At 40.5% G+C, this 15,911-nt stretch overlaps 1 protein-coding gene across 4 annotated transcripts in view; it reads left to right on the top strand.

Moving 5' to 3' along the window:
* Positions 1–15,911, top strand: part of MKLN1 (muskelin 1) — a 105,052-nt gene that overhangs the window by 67,418 nt on the left and 21,723 nt on the right. For all 4 annotated transcript variants that reach the window (XM_064421672.1, XM_064421671.1, XM_064421676.1 and 1 more), the window contains 6 exons: positions 125–346; positions 1,896–2,025; positions 9,925–10,072; positions 11,053–11,167; positions 12,778–12,917; positions 15,151–15,253. In XM_064421672.1, coding sequence (XP_064277742.1) covers positions 125–346; positions 1,896–2,025; positions 9,925–10,072; positions 11,053–11,167; positions 12,778–12,917; positions 15,151–15,253 — 858 coding nt within the window. The remainder of the gene's footprint in view (positions 1–124; positions 347–1,895; positions 2,026–9,924; positions 10,073–11,052; positions 11,168–12,777; positions 12,918–15,150; positions 15,254–15,911) is intronic.

Genomic DNA, 15,911 nt, shown 5'->3' with positions numbered 1-15,911 from the left:
TCAGGAGATGTGCAGGGCACTGTCTTAGCTTAGTGGGCATTGCTTGCAGGAGAGGGGTGTTTAATGTTAGATCTCAGAGTGTTCAGGTCTCACCTGCTTAAAACTGCTTCCCTGCTTTTTGCAGATGTGCATGGATTCTGAGAAACACATGATCTACACCTTTGGAGGCCGAATCCTGACCTGCAATGGCAGTGTGGACGACAGCAGAGCCAGTGAGCCCCAGTTCAGTGGCTTGTTTGCTTTTGACTGTCAGTGCCAGACGTGGAAACTTCTGAGGGAGGATTCCTGCAACGCCGGACCCGAGGATATCCAGTCCCGGATAGGACACTGCATGTTGTTCCATTCTGTGAGTATCCACACCCTGCTTTGATTTATGATGTCTGACTTTAAGCAGAACATCTGGTTTTGGTTTTTCTTGCAAATTTTGAGCTCCTTAATCTCCTCAGTGATGTGTTGTCTCAGTTAATTCAATGTTTGCTGACATTCTGATGCTGCTTTGGTAAGTGCAGGAGGTGCTAATTCAAGTTTCATAGCTTTCATGACTCCCAACTGAATAAAGTTTCATGCAAAAATCAAGGAGAATTTAAAAGAGTTGATTTTAATATTATAATAGTAAATAGAAACAAAGGCTCTGGTTCATTTTGACATAAAATATATTCTTTTTAAGTTAGTAGAGCAATTTAGAAGCGTCTGGTCTGGTAGATACTCTGTGTTGTTACTGGAATGGGACTTCATGGGTGTACATTGAGTTGCACAGGCCTCAGAGCCTTTGGTGCTGGAGCATCCAGCTGCTCTTTGTTGTCCTCAGCAGCTGCAAACAGCTGTAAACAGCTGGGGTTATGGAAACCTCATCCAGAGCCTCATGGAGAAGCAGAATGGTGGGGGAAAGGTGTATATAGCATTTTACCCTATGCTGGGTGTTAAAAACCACCTTCCATTGCCTTTCCAGATGTGTTCATCAACCACGTGTCTATTTAAGAGAAGAGAACTAAAGAGAATTAAAATTAATGTTATGACATTTAAATATTTACTGATACCATAACCTCAACCCACCAATTTGAAGAAATTACTGATTTTATTTCTCTTTCCCTTTCAAGTGAAAGATCAGAATTTTTACAGCTAATACTGGGCTTTCTGAGCTTTCCATTTTATTTTTGTTTTGAATGGTTCTTTAAAATCTGGTGGAAAAACATATTGCCCCACAAAATTCTGTACAAGGACTTGAGGATCTTTCAAATAGGTGTCCGTGGTAAATGTAAGAATACTGGTTTCTGTAAGCACAGGTCATGGAAGTTTAAGTCCTTTTCTGTTTTCTCAACCATTTGAAAGAAAAATAATCTGCCACTTACGGACTTTCCACTTGGCAGACTTGAAAGAAGCAATAAACCTGTTATTCTTGGCTTGCTCCTTGCCATTTGCCTGTACTGAATTTAGTAATGTGCTGGTACTTGGATGGTTTCTCCTGCAGTCTGTCTTTTGTTCCTGTTGTGTTTTTAACAATGATTTTGTGACGGACTTTAGAAATGGGGCCTGTTAATTCTTTAATAATAAACTTGAAAGATGAGCTGCTGCTTTAATGATCTGAAGTCAAAGCTGGATGAGGTAGGGCTGCATCAGTTACCTGAGCACAATGATGTTAAACTTAGAAGACACATCTCTGTTCCTCTTTGATTCATTAATGGCTGCCCCTGGATCCCTGGAAGTGTTCCAGGCCAGGCTGGATGGGACTTGGAACAACCTGGGATAGTGGAAGGGGATTGGAACTGGATGGGTTTTTATGTTCCTTCCAACCCAAACCATTTGTGATTTTATGATAAATATTGCTGTTAATGAGCACAGTTGACCAACGTACTGTCTTGACCTCATAAAGATTTTTTTCCCCCTCCCTTTTCCAGAAAAATCGCTGTTTATATGTATTTGGTGGCCAGAGATCAAAGACTTACTTGAACGACTTCTTCAGTTACGATGTGGACAGCGACCACGTGGACATTATCTCAGATGGCACAAAGAAAGATTCAGGGATGGGTAAGAGGATAACTGCATAATCATTTCATTCCCTTGGTACAAATGAGAAATATTCTGTAAAAGATGAAATACTGTAAAAGGAGAAATATGGAGGTGAAAGGCCGGGTTCAGCCTGTGGGATCGTGTTGGCATCCTTAACTAACCTTCCATAGCCAGGTAAATTCCACACTATACAGGTTAAACTTATGCCAGTTCTGTTCTTTCTGTCATTTGACACTCTCCATCTTGAGCACAATACAAATAATTGATGCATGAAACCACATAGCACCTCAAAAGAAAAAATATCCCCAGCAAAATAAGAACGAAGAGTACCTCTTCTGGAAACTCTAACAAAGACTAAAAAAAAAAAAAAGCTGAAAAAATATCTTTAAGCCTGGAAAGGAAAAAGTAAATTCTGACATTTCTAGTTTTCACTAAGTGTAAATTGCCATAAGATAAAGATAAGGCAGGTAGGGTGCTCAGAGGCAGAGAATTGGAGTAGAGGGACAGAAGTTATTTTCACCAGAAAGATGAGACTAAGCTGTTGTCCTGTTATATTTGTAATAAATATCAGAAAAAGGTGAAAAAAAGGAATAGGAGGGAGAGGGGCTTCAGTTCTGTGTGATTCATAGCACTGGAGCTACATAGCCTGTGTGTAGTTCTGTATGACAGAAGCCTTTAAAAACACCCAGAAGGCCTGTAACATAACCACGAAGAACTGATTTCATGCCTTTTCTCCTCAAATGACAGAGAAAAATGTTCCTTTCTTCCCGAAAAGCCTCTCTGCATGTATAAGCACATCATTTTCCTGTTACAAATACCCTGATCTTCATTCTGCCAGTCAGAACTTGTAATTTGAGTTGCACTGTGTACCACTATGGGACAGAAGTTATGAGTGTTTCTCATGTTTTGTATACTCAGTCCCAGTCTTTTCTTCAAGTTACTAAAAATGCCAGGAAGGTAATTAGTCTTCAATATAGGCTGCCCTCCTCCTTTTGATCAGGGTTAACTTTTAGCAAGTAATTTTGCCGAAATTTTGAAGTCAGTTATTGGTGGTGACGAGTTATTGTTTGCTCATTAATTTAGTTATGCCAATAAGGGAGAAAAGTACCCAAGCTCTAATTCTCTGGAGTCATTTATCGACTCAAGTGCTTCCAAGAAAGAACCAGCTCATATTGTTGACAGTCTCCTTTATTCAGGTGCACGTTGCCTGATGCTGCTCTGTACACACCCACGCTCCCTTTGTTGTCCTTAGAGCTTTTAAAGAATAGATTTTTTTTTTTCTCCAGGAAATTAGTAACATTCTGCCATTTTGATCTTTTCAAGCTACATGTCTTCATAGCCAGAAGCTTGAAAATACGTGGCTTTAAGCTGACACCTTTGTCTGCTTCAGATTTAAAGATACTGAGTTTGTCAGGACACTGAGCTCTGCTTTTCATACATGAACTTCAACGTTCAGTAAAGTAAATGAGAAATGAAGTAAAGTTTTAGCCCTTCTCCCCATTCCCACAGGCCCTGAAGTGATGAATAGAAGATTTTGTATTTTTTTTAATAAGAAAATGACTCACTGGAAATAATTCACAAGTAGATTTTTTTGGTTTACTGTTCTCCTGTGTGTGGAAAGTAAACAAAGAGATTTGAACGTTTCCATTGCTTTTGAAAGAAAACGCTGGGATAATCTGCATTTTAACAGGAAGAGAACAAAATGCTGATTACATTCAGACAGCAAATGTTGACAGCACTATTTTCACCCCAAAAAAGCAAGTCTTTATTGTGCTCTTGTTAGGTAGTGATACACCATTTTGATGTGTCTGAACAAAGTGATTGCCTGCCTGGTCGCTGTGAAGTTTTAAGCTGCTCAGTGTGATGAGTCAAGTTGAGGATGCCTGACCTAGATGTTCCTATAAAGTCCCATGATTACATTTTGTTCCTGGCTCGCATGTGGCATTCAGTTCTATTCTTAGTTGAGCTATTTTGATTTTTACCCTTTCTAAAAGAACTTAATTGTGCATTTGTTTCAATATCTCGTGGAGTAGGGAATTTTTTAAAAAGTAATGAAATGGATAATAAGGATTATCAGTAACACAGAGTTGTTGCAATGCTATAAAACCATGGTAATGATATGTTGGTTTTGCTGCTTTCATCTTCTGAGATATTTGTGCTGTTCAGCATTTCTTTGCTTTCGTTTGTGCATCTGATGTTGATCCTTGGACCAGCTCCTTGGATGGCTGATGTGTTTGGGAAAGATGGGTGATAAGTATCACTTAAATTTTCTTAATTTGAAGCAAAATACATAATTCAAACAAATTTAGACATGCAGCTGTGGTGATGTGTCGGATGTGAAGGAAGACAATAGAGGTGCAAATTAGAGGTGTTTTAGTATGACTGAATAGAGTTTGCATTTGGAGGAGAGACAGAAATGTTTATGTTGATGGACATGCTTTTAGAGCAGTTTTGTATTTTAATTGCTTTAAAAAGCACATAAACAACACTCAAGCAACAAAATCCCCCCTGAACAAATAAAAATGGTGTATACTGAAGCATGCAGGTGGTCTGGAGATGCCACCAGTCCTGCGTGTCCCTGAGGGCTGCACTGGGAGCTTCCCTGGGTCCCTTAGTCCCATGACTAATCATGGGCAGTCATTTCAGCTCTGAGGGAGCTCATGGCAGCACTCGTGGTTGAGGTTGCTGTGATAATCCTCTCTGGCCCTCACTCAGGTGTGGGAGAATTCCTTCTGCAAGAGGATGTGCAGAGCATCTTACATCCCTTGGCATCAAGTAACTTGCAAAGTCAAATGTGAGCAAGCCTTAAAAGTTCTTGTGGCTCATTCTGGTGGTGAAGTGGTTCTTAAGGGCAGCCTACAGATTTTAAAGCTAAGCTTTGTTTTTAAGCTACCAGGGAAGCTCCCAGGGCTCTTGTTGGGCAGGTGCTCATTTCACATACACAGCTGTGCACCTGATGGATGGGGGATTTCATGGTTAAGTACCACGGACAGAGGCGACACAGCCCAGCCCAGGACACAAAGCAAAGTCAGAAAAATATGAATCAAAATAGATGATACAGCAGGCTCAGCATGGCTGGGATCCAGCTCAGACAGGCAGCCTCAGTGAGTCTTTTTCATCACCTCTTAGTGACACCTGGCATGTTGTGCCTGTTCAGGTAAGGTCTTGCCAGTGGCCAGCGCATCCCTTGCCATGGAAACATTTTGTTTTGTGAGGGACTTTATGTGCCTTTCATCTTGTGAGGTACTTCTCAGAACTAATCCCCAAATCCTTTCCTCTACCTGTGAAGGTGAGGAGGGGGACAGGCAGTCACCAGATCCTAGAATTGCCTTGCAGAGCTGCCATAGCTCAGAATTCCATTCAGATTTACTGATTGTTTTTTTCCAAAATCTCAGAGAGACCCAAGCATTGGACATTGGATTGTTGCTTTGTCAACATGACAACCAAACTGTTCAGATGGTCTCCTTAGCTGCTCCTTGGCAGACTGCCAGATGCAGTCTCATCAGGAACAATCCAAGAGGATAATCATTATCTTGCTGTGTCAACAGCTGGCCTGCTGCTATCACTCACCATGACTTGCTCCATTAAAGTCTGGGGGAGGTGCTGCTTCTGCTTTATAGGAACTACAAGGAGTGGCTTGGAATAATTTGCACCTACCACTTTTTAAAAATTAACCCACTGGGAGGTGCCAGGTTCTGGTGAGCAGCACTGTCCATGTGATGAAGTTTTCTCCCAATTTTGTAGTCACGAGGCATCACAAGGAGGGAGGATACTTGTGAATCGCTTGCAGTGGGACTGGCAGTCACATGTTCTGAGGGTTTCATAACTCAGGTGGCACTAAAACCCTGTCAGTGAACTTGCTTCCCTTATTTATCCTTCATTAATCCTTCAGGCATGGTCTGTAGACTATAAATTTATAGAATTGTTTTGCCATTGTTGCTTTTCAAAGTGTGTTGAAAAATTTGCCGTAGTATTCCCTCAAATGTAAGACATGAGATTTAATTTCCAAAATTCTGTCCAGTACAATGATAACCACATCTGTGTAAACATAAACTTGACTTCAGGCTGCCCATAGGGCAGGGGTTACCCCTGGATCCCTGGAAATGTCCAAGGCCAGGTTGGACAGGGTTTGGAGGAACTTGGAATAGTGGAAGGTCTCCTTGCCTGTGGCAGGGGGTGGCACTGGATGATTTTAAGGTTCCTTTCAACCAAAAGCACCCTAGAATTCCATGAATTTAAATTGCCTGCTTTGCAGCTCTGTCTCTGTGTAAAAGCTGTTTTCTTGCTTCGATGCTGGCAGCAGCCAAGGCTGTGCTTGAAACAACTGTAGCTGTTTGCATGCAGAAGCCAAAAAATATTCAGCTGGCTGAAATGATCACTGTGATCCCATAAACTCCTGTAAGCAGGGACTGTGGTAGTGGGAACGTGGCTGTTCCATGATTAGGTGTCACTTTCAGAGAAAAGCTTTTCCCGTGTGTTGTATTGAAATGGAAATTGCACTGCACAGAGCTCCGCAGCATCTCCTCGGAGCTTGCTCAGGAGTTATTGCTTGCTTATGGAACTGGCTGCAAACTCCAGGCCTGTGTGGCTGAATATTGTTTTTAAATATTGAGGCCACAAGCTTTTAATTTTTACTGTGTAAAAATGAATGGAAATACTAAGTTCCTGAGCAAGGATTCAGACCTCTTATTTTCAGGTAGTTACTGCCTTTCACCATAGACTGGTTAATGAGATTAAGGGGGAGGAAAACATTCAGTAGCACAGGAAAAGCATTCACCATCTTCAAGACTTTTGAGGATTATGTGATGTTCAGTGATTTCTCTCTACAGCTTTGCCTCTTCAATAAGTGGTATATTGTCATAGGAGCCAAGTTAATACTACGTAGCCACAGGCCAGTGTTCAAAACACCCAGAGCTGAGTCCTCAGTCACTGCTTTGTCCTGACCAAAGACAGGTGCCCTGGAAGGTGTGGAAGTGGTGGGGATTTACTCCAAAACTGATCTTACATCTCTGTGAAGAAGCACAAGTGAGGGGACTTGCATGGAGCCTTTCTTACCACTTGATTCACCACTTGGGTCTAGTACATTGCAGATAACACATCTGGAAGTGCTCTGGTTCTCACCCCTCGTTATTTGACTTTTTTCTCCCAAGTCCTAAAATTTAAAAAGATACGGCCTAAGCAATCAGTTATTGTCACTGTTAGAGACCCATGTTTACAGGTTCAATTTTCTTGCCTGTGCACAAATAGATTTCCTTCCCAGTGCACATTTTGTTGCCTAAATGTCACAAGTATTTTTCCGACGTTTCCAGCCCGTGTCCCTCTCTAATACTCCAACCATTCTCGTTTGAATTCTGTCCAACATTTCCTGCCAGTCTGCTGCACTGCACTTTGCAGATGATGAACCTCTCTTACCCCCTAGTGGAAGTATTTCAGTCCTGAGGTTTTTATGGAGCCCTTTTGCTCTGGCAAGGATCAGACATCTCTGGAAAACACGTTTTTGACGTTTCTGTTTGGTTTAAAACATCACAGCTTTTCCTGCCCACTGTGTAGTATCTTGTCTTACTGTCTATTTATTTTCAGGGATTTGTTTATCAAATTTGTGTTAGGAGTTTTTTTTTAATGACACTGCATCCAACTTTCTCTTTTTGTCCTCCTCTGCAAAAGACCAGATGTCAACTTTTTCTTGCCTAAGGCACTACTTAAATACAGTTTCTACCCAGTTGCTTAGATAGGTCACAGAGTTTATGTAAGTTGCTCCTTGTCTCTGGCCCTTAGTAAATGTGAGGATTTATATTTCTGATACTTTTCTAGGCATTCTGCATTTCAAACAGTCTCAAGAAGAGATTGATTTACAGCTGAGGGAAGCCTGAAATTACTTGACTTGAATCTTGGTTTGATTGCAGTTGCTGCAGATGAATTCTATTCTTAATATCAAGAGGAAAAAACCACCAGCACTGAACTTTGGCAGCTTTTCCCTCCTTCATTATTTAAATAATAATTTCAGCTTCGGGAAATCGAGCATAAACGAGATACAAAATTAATTTATTTAACAACATTTCAGGAGGAGGGATGGGACTTCCATAGACAAGTTTCAGATGCTTTGAGTATCAATGGTAAGAGAGCAGCTATGTTCCTCATGATTATAATAATTTTCATTTCAATGAGGTATTAGTGCTCTGAAGATTTGCACAGGGCTTTTTTTTTTTTTTTTTTTTTTGTAATATTCCCGGCTTGGTCTCAAATGTTCAAAGCAGCAGATAGGGTTGCAAAGACATTTTCCATGTGCATTAGCATTGCTGATCAAATTTAGATGGCTCTCCTGCCAGAAATGTCTCAAACAGGCCTTGAATTTAATCCTTTTGGGTCAGCAACTTAGTCCCTGACTATGCAAGCAAACATATTGCACGATACTTTTCAAAAATTAGCAGTTTTTAGTCTATAGTCATCTTTCTGTTCTCAATTTCCTTATGGAATGACTTTCACAGTCCTCATTTGTCTTATTTAAAAACTAAGTTCTTTGTGGTTTGCAGATAAAACAAATATAGTCATTGTTGTGTCAGTGTTGTTCTCTTATTTTTTTCTCTTTTCTATCACCTATTTGCTTATAAACTGGATTCATTTTCCTTTAAAACTTGTTTGGCCTCCAATTTTGCCACATAGACAGGTTTATGCTGATGAGGGATCCAAAGCCTCCCGCTCCTGTAAAATCATAAGGAAGGATTTTGTCAAAGGGAATCTCAGAATGAGTTATCCAAATATATTGGAGTTTATATTTAAATTTACATGAGAATTAAGCATTTAATTTTTTTTTTTCTTTAAGAAATGCTTAGGTTTTGTGGTGCTGTTAAATTCTTCAGTACGGGCTAAAATTGTAGAGAACGAAATTCTACCCAGAATTTTTTAATTCCTTTATTGCTTTCCTGTCCTAACAAATGAAAAGAGTGAAGCGTGAGAATGAAACCAGTTACAGAATGGGTTTCCAAAATACCATTTTGTCTATTCCCCAACGGCAATATTAAATATTTTATTAACGTAGGGCTCGTTTTCTAGGCCGTGGGGGCAGTCCAGTTAATTGCAAGGAAGAATTTGCAAAATACAAGAGTTCTGAGAATTTTTCATGCCAAAATCTTGACCGAAGGCCAGGAACCTTTACCAGCCTTTGTAAACTGACCCAGAAAGAGAAAGGAGACAAACAGGATCTGTAAACAAAGATCACGTGCCCTTCACAAATACATTTTGGAAGGATGGTTGCCTAGGGAAACAGGAAACGGGGAATTACACAACAAACAAAAAGGACTGCCAAACAAATTTGCTGACCTTTTATTCGGGGAATTATGGTGAAAACCTTTGGAATCCGCGGGATTTCACCATATTTCTAAATCTGAAGGTGGGACAGAAGAATAGTTTGGTAATTACGCCACGACTATTCAGAAAATACAAAAAGCTTCTTTGATATCTTTGTCCTGCAGGGTTGTGAGCTATAGAATTGAGAGGTCATCTTGAATTTTTTGGAGTTTCCCAGCTTTTGCAATTAAGCTTTCTGGAATCAATGCTTCCTTTTACAGATGAGATAATAACAAAATCACTCCATTCATATTTGTAAGGGTCATCTGGTCATTCAGCCCTATATTAGGCAGCTAATCCTCATTTCTGAGCTGGTCATCTCCCAAATGGCTCTGTCCATCTCTTTTCCTAGGAAACAGCAGCTCTCAGAATGGTTTGTTTTTTCTTCCGAGAGTCAGAGATAGGAGGAGAAGAAAAGAATTTTCATTGGACTTGGTTTTAACAGGGAAGAAGTTGGCCTCTGCTTGGTGATCTGCTGAATTGCAGGGGGAAGGAAACTCCTTTGCCTGATGTTTGGATCCCTCCTGCACCCTCTGTTATTTCCAGCGTGTAATTTTTATTTTCTTTTCTCAGTTCCAATGACAGGTTTCACTCAAAGGGCCACCATTGATCCTGAGCTGAATGAAATCCACGTCTTGTCAGGGCTCAGTAAAGACAAGGAGAAGCGGGAAGAGAACGTGAGGAATTCTTTCTGGATTTATGACATTGTGAGGAACAGCTGGTGAGTCCTAAGTTCTGACTTCCACACTGACTTTATTTAGAAAGCAATTCTGTCTCCATTAAGCAACTCTGTAACCTCTATTAACCATGGATTTGTTGAAAGTTGTGAAAGACAGCTGAGTTCCCTTTAGGCACCTCTTTTCCCATTGTCTTTAGAGGTAATAATGGCAGTGATCCAAATGAGGGAGGGAAATCATGTGAACATCTTTATTTGAGCCAGGTGCAGAGGATGAGGGGAAGTGAGCAGTTAAAAAAGGCTTTTCCTGTAGCAAGGGTTCAAGGCCAGGATTCAGGTCCAGTGCAGCAAATTCAGTCCAGTGTAAGTTGTTAATAGCAGTGTACATGGCTCTAGTTCTTAGAAACTGAGGAAACTGATGCAAGTGAATGGTTGTGGAGAAGTCTCCGTGCCAGATGGGATATTCTGAGAAAATATCTCCTGGTTTTGTACTTAGTAGCTCGTTGCCACTGTTCCTTTCCAGAGCTGGCAGAGATTTTGTGTTCAAGGCCTCTTCTAAAGTGGGGTCAGTCACTTCAAAAGGTGTGAGTGTTGTTTTTTAAAAGTGAATTCTCAGTTACAATTTAAGTCTGCTTGGAAATCACTGACTGAAATACCACCTCTGCTATAATATATGGTAAAAGCTCTACTGGGTCCAAGATGTTTTCTTCCGTAATAAAAAAATACTTCATGCTGACAGTTCTGTAGGCAAATAAGTAACGTCTAAAGAGATCCCCAAAGCTCATGGCAAATAATTTTCTAGATTTTTTTCCTGTTTGGCTTGTGCTTGAGGACTGTTTTCAGCCATGATGACCTCTGATTGCTGGCTGGATTCTTTGTAGAGCAAAGAATGGGATGGGATAATAGAGGACAACATAAAGAGAAGTGAGAAAATCTTTTACATCATTTGTACCTTCCAGCCTTTCAGCAACTTTTCATGCTTCCTGTAAGTACAACTAATAATTCTTTACTGCTTTGAATTTCAGGTCTTGTGTCTATAAGAATGACCAAGCAGCAAAAGAGAATCCAGGTAAAAGCCTTCAGGAAGAGGAGCCCTGCCCAAGGTTTGCCCATCAGCTGGTGTACGATGAGTTGCACAAGGTAAAAAATTATTTTTCTTTTTAGTGTTTTTTTCTCCAAAGATGTAGCTATTTCCTTAAAGATGGTACAATAAATATACTTCTTGAATGTTTGGATTAATATGGTAAATAACTCTCACTTCCTGTATTTTGAAATAAGGTGCTAAACTACTTTTAATGTCAGTATGGAGTAAACATGAGATCTGTTCTCACACTTCAGAGCACACGAAGCTTCATTCATTATCCTCAGGGATTTAATCTCACCTGTTGGTAAATAAATGAGAGCAGATAGTTACCAGAATTTCTAGCAAAAGATGTGTTTGAATGAACTAATCACAGTTAAGAATCCTCTGAGCCAGAGGTGCCTGACTTTGCCCTGCACATCAGAAGCAACTGTCATTCTTTAGCACTGTCAGCCTCCAATGGACACATTCATACATAAATAGACTTAAAATTTGCTTTAGTGTATATGACAGCTCAGTAAACTTAAAGCTTTGTACATATTAACCAGGAAAGCACAAACCCACAGATTAGGTTCATAAACTCATGAATTTAAATTATTGTGACACATTTACCGATCCTTTCATGGATTTTTCTGAAAATTCTCCCTAGCCTGAAACAGTCTGAGTTAAAGAAAAACGTATTTTAGTCTTGCATTCTGTGGGGTGTTAATAAAATTTGGGAAACCAAACTAGCCCAAAACTTGAGGGATTATAAGGAGGAATGGGTGCAGATTCTGTATGGGGAAATTGAATTGCTTGTTGTCTTCACTGTAATGATACAGTAAATAAGTAAATACGTTCTGCTTTTACTTCTAAGTGTAAGGCACCACGAGAGAGTAGTATTTTCTGAGTTACTCTGAAGGTTGCTAAATCATCACAGTTGCCCAGCTTTATCTGAGGAGCTGTTTGATGTGCTTGTTTTGAAGAGTCTTATTTTTAGAAACCTCTGTTCCAATGACCTTTCTAAACTCCTCTGATATAAATAAGGAGAGCCTTCAGCAGTGGGATGCAGAATACATTGTTTTGAGTGATTATTTTTAAAGCTGTGGGGAAAGGTAGGCTGTTGGACTTGTTAAACTTCAGTATTTGAAGGTCCTTTGTAGCATGTTTAATATCAACAGTTCAGAGTCTGAAATTACCACACGATGGGAAGAAAAATTTAGCAAAGAAATAAACAGTCCTTTTGTGATACTTCCACTCTTCTGGAACTCTGCCTCTCCCTAAGTATAGATTGTGCTGGACTGGGCTTGCTCTCACTTTACTTTGGATGTCTTCAGGACTTCCAACTCACTTTGTCAGTGCTTAAGGATTTATCATTCTCATAGGCTTCTACTAAAGAAAGAGTTTGCATGAATTTTGGATGTTTATTTATAGATATCTCAGGTATCTGCTAAAGGGATGTTCTAACAGTACAACTGTTTGATTATCTTAAAATGTAAATTGTTTAGGAGAACTTTCTTCATCTCCAAAGGGACAAAGTGAGGCTGATAGTAAGATGGAGCAACTTGCTAAAAGGCATAGTTTATCCCACCAAAATAAACCTCTGCAAAGCTGCTGACATAGTAAATTGTCTTTGTTCAGTGGATTTACACAAACAATCAATTTTTTGATCTGCTTCTCATTTCCTTAGGTTCATTACTTATTTGGAGGGAATCCTGGTAAATCCTGCTCTCCAAAGATGAGATTAGATGATTTCTGGTCTCTGAAGCTCTGTCGACCTTCAAAGGAATACCTGCTAAGACACTGCAAATACCTCATCAGAAAGCACAGGTAGAGAAACAAGGGTGGTTTGCAATTTCTTTTTCCAGGTGTCTTTGTTTTTTCAAGTTGCTAAGACTCATATCTCTCATAAACCATTTTGTGAAATGTCATTTTGTTGATTATATGGAACTAGATGATCTTCAAGATCCCTTCTAAACCTTCTGTGCATTTCTTGATTCATTTTTTTAAATTATTTTAATAACAAGCAGTGGGCCAGGACTAAACTACAAAATTAACTTGATTCATTTTGCCCATGCTATTCTAAAACTAGAAGAATTTGGTTATTGTGTGGGGAGTCATGGGGAATTTTTAGATTCCCTTTTCACTCTGCTGCTCATCAACATGTGTTTTGGTGCTGTCACCTCCCAAGGAAATGGAGTATGTTTTGGAAACACTGTGCTTGGAGATAGTAACAGCCTGCAAGGATGCTAATGAAGTCTGGGGGCTGGATGCCTTTGCACATCTGAGACTCAACCGTGGTGAGGTCATCAGAGTTTCTCATTCAGAAACTCCTGAAAGAGCTCACTTAGGCAGAATTCAGCTGCACTGCAGTGCTTCTTGCACTCTGGATGCTTCAGAGCTGCCTTATATTTGCTATTAAGGGCAACAGCTTTTCAAAATCAAGCTTATGGTGTTGCCTTAGTCAAGAAATTGCAGCAGTGAGAGAGCCTTTCAGGACCCAGCAAATCATTTGAAAGCAGTAAATAGCTCTCCCTGCATTCTGGGGGAGAATACTTTGTTATCAGGCTCTGCCAAGAGTTAGAAGGTCAGGTCAAAATACCTGATGGTATTTTATTTCTGAGGCAGCAAGCAAATTGCTGTACTCAACTCACAGCCACTGTGGTTGGGTGAGGCACTGAGATCAGCCACACAGTAGATGTGAATACCTACAAGAATGAATAAAGGCCTTGCCCAGTTATCTGGGAGGCTTATTAAACCCAGATGTGATGGTATGGAAATGCAGCTGTGCAGCCTCCAGAGACAGCTCTGAATTATTTGTTTCTACTTGCTTAAATTGCACTTGTAGGAAATGTTGCTGTGTGTTACCTGGCAGAAGTTTGGGGTTTATGCACCGTGCTCCCGTTTTTGGGGTGTGTGTGAGGGAGCCACACCTGAGCAACCAGGGATGGTGGGATGGGTGCCTGGCTGGAGCTAAATTGCTGTGGAGTCACTGGCTGCCCTTTACCTGCACTCCCCAGACTCTGGGTACCAGAACAGGTACTGGCCTTGCATCCACAGCAAACCCACAGCATCAGCCTGGGTCCTGTTTCCCCTATGAACTTGTTCAGTACCCCAGGCTGGGCAGGTGGGAAAGAGCAAGGTGGCAGTGGTTCCACTCATTTCAAGCACTTCAGCTCTCTGCACCATGGTGATGTCATCTGAGAAAATCTATGGCAGTGTTTGAAACCGTGTGTAGTGACCAAACTGTCAGATGCATCAGGTGACAGACAAGGTCTTTGTGCTCCCTGTGCTGCTCAGTCACTGACGTCTTTAGGCAGTTTCAAAATTCAGGCTACACATGTCCACTGTGGTATAAATAGCCAGGTAGATGACCCAAATAAAAAAATATCAATATGATAAGATGACAAACAGTGTGATGCTGCACTCAGGGGTGGGTGAGAGGAGGAAAAAGATGATTTTAAACCTCATCCTTCCTAGGCTTATGCAGCCAGCTCAGTGCTGCAGGGAAGCAGCTCTGCTCACTGAGTATGCTGAGCCCAGAATCATTTCCTGAGGGCTCTGTTCACTTCTTGAGGGAATTCACAGAAGTTGCAGTTCCTGTTCATTAAAAGAAAATGAGGAAATAATGGTGGTGGTGCACAGGATTTTTATGGAGCTGTGCTCTTTCCAAAGGTGAGATGTTAATATCCCAGGGACTGAAGTGCTCAAGGCTTGCCTGTGTCTGCTCTGTGAGATGCTACTCACATCTTACTTCATTTGTGGAAAACAAGCTGTACTCAAGATTTTACATTTATATATTAAGAAGTTTCTGTGCATATGCTTTTGAATATTTTTAGTAAGAATGTAATACTTTCCCTTTTAACTCCTTTACACCCCAAAAAGCCCTCTTCCATGTTTCAATCTGGCTTAAAATTCCAGCAAACATGAGGCTCAGCTGCCATTAATGTGGTTTTCTTTGGAAATACTGGGTTTGTTAGATGGGTTTTGCTCTCTGTTGAACCAGTAGTACTTAGTCCTGAGGGAAATGGCTGTGCTCAAATTTTCTGTCTCTTCTCTGCAGGTTTGAAGAGAAAGCTCAGACTGACCCTCTTAGTGCACTGAAGTACCTGCAGAATGATTTATATGTAACCGTGGATCACTCAGACCCTGAGGAGACAAAGGAGGTGAGGATCAATGAGCCTTGTCCTAAAGAAATTTAGACTGCATTCTCATTTAAACTTTTGGGCCTCTTAAACCTGGGTTTTACTCAGTTTGTAAAAGCTCAGCAGGTGCCAGACACTTTGCTGTATCACATATTTCTCTGCACTTAAGTCACATTGTTTTGGAAACAGTCATTTAACAACTGCAGGTCCAGATAAAATAGCTTTTGTACTCTTAGGAGTGAAGACTAAGCCTTTGTTTTAATTCCAGTGTGCTGGTGTGTATTTTGGGAACTTTAATTGAAATGTAAACTCTCTGAAATGTCACCAGTCTGTAGTTGGTTGTGCAGTAGAAGGGAGTAGGAACTTACTCATGCTCAGGCTTCTCAATAGTCAGCATCTCTGGGGAAGGAAAGCTTTTCCAAAGATGATCAATATTTCTTGAAGTAGTTTATGCCTATACATTGCTTCCTACCCTTAAAATCTTACGTCCTTTGCCTTTTGAATATTATCCAATAGGCATGTTCTTTATTTATTCCAGGAATTTGTTCCCATTTCCTGTTTTGATTCCAGTACTGCAGTGCGTGTCACTTTACAAAACGGATTAAAGAAATAGTGAGAAGTGTCAGATAAGGTGGTTGATTTGACTCTGGCATTAATTTCCACTTGGAGTTTGGGGCAG

This window comes from Passer domesticus, chromosome 5 (genome assembly GCF_036417665.1).
Source record: "Passer domesticus isolate bPasDom1 chromosome 5, bPasDom1.hap1, whole genome shotgun sequence".
In the NCBI taxonomy this organism is placed as follows: domain Eukaryota; kingdom Metazoa; phylum Chordata; class Aves; order Passeriformes; family Passeridae; genus Passer; species Passer domesticus.
Note: the sequence above shows the minus strand (reverse complement) of the source record. Positions and strands in the feature narration are given on the sequence as shown.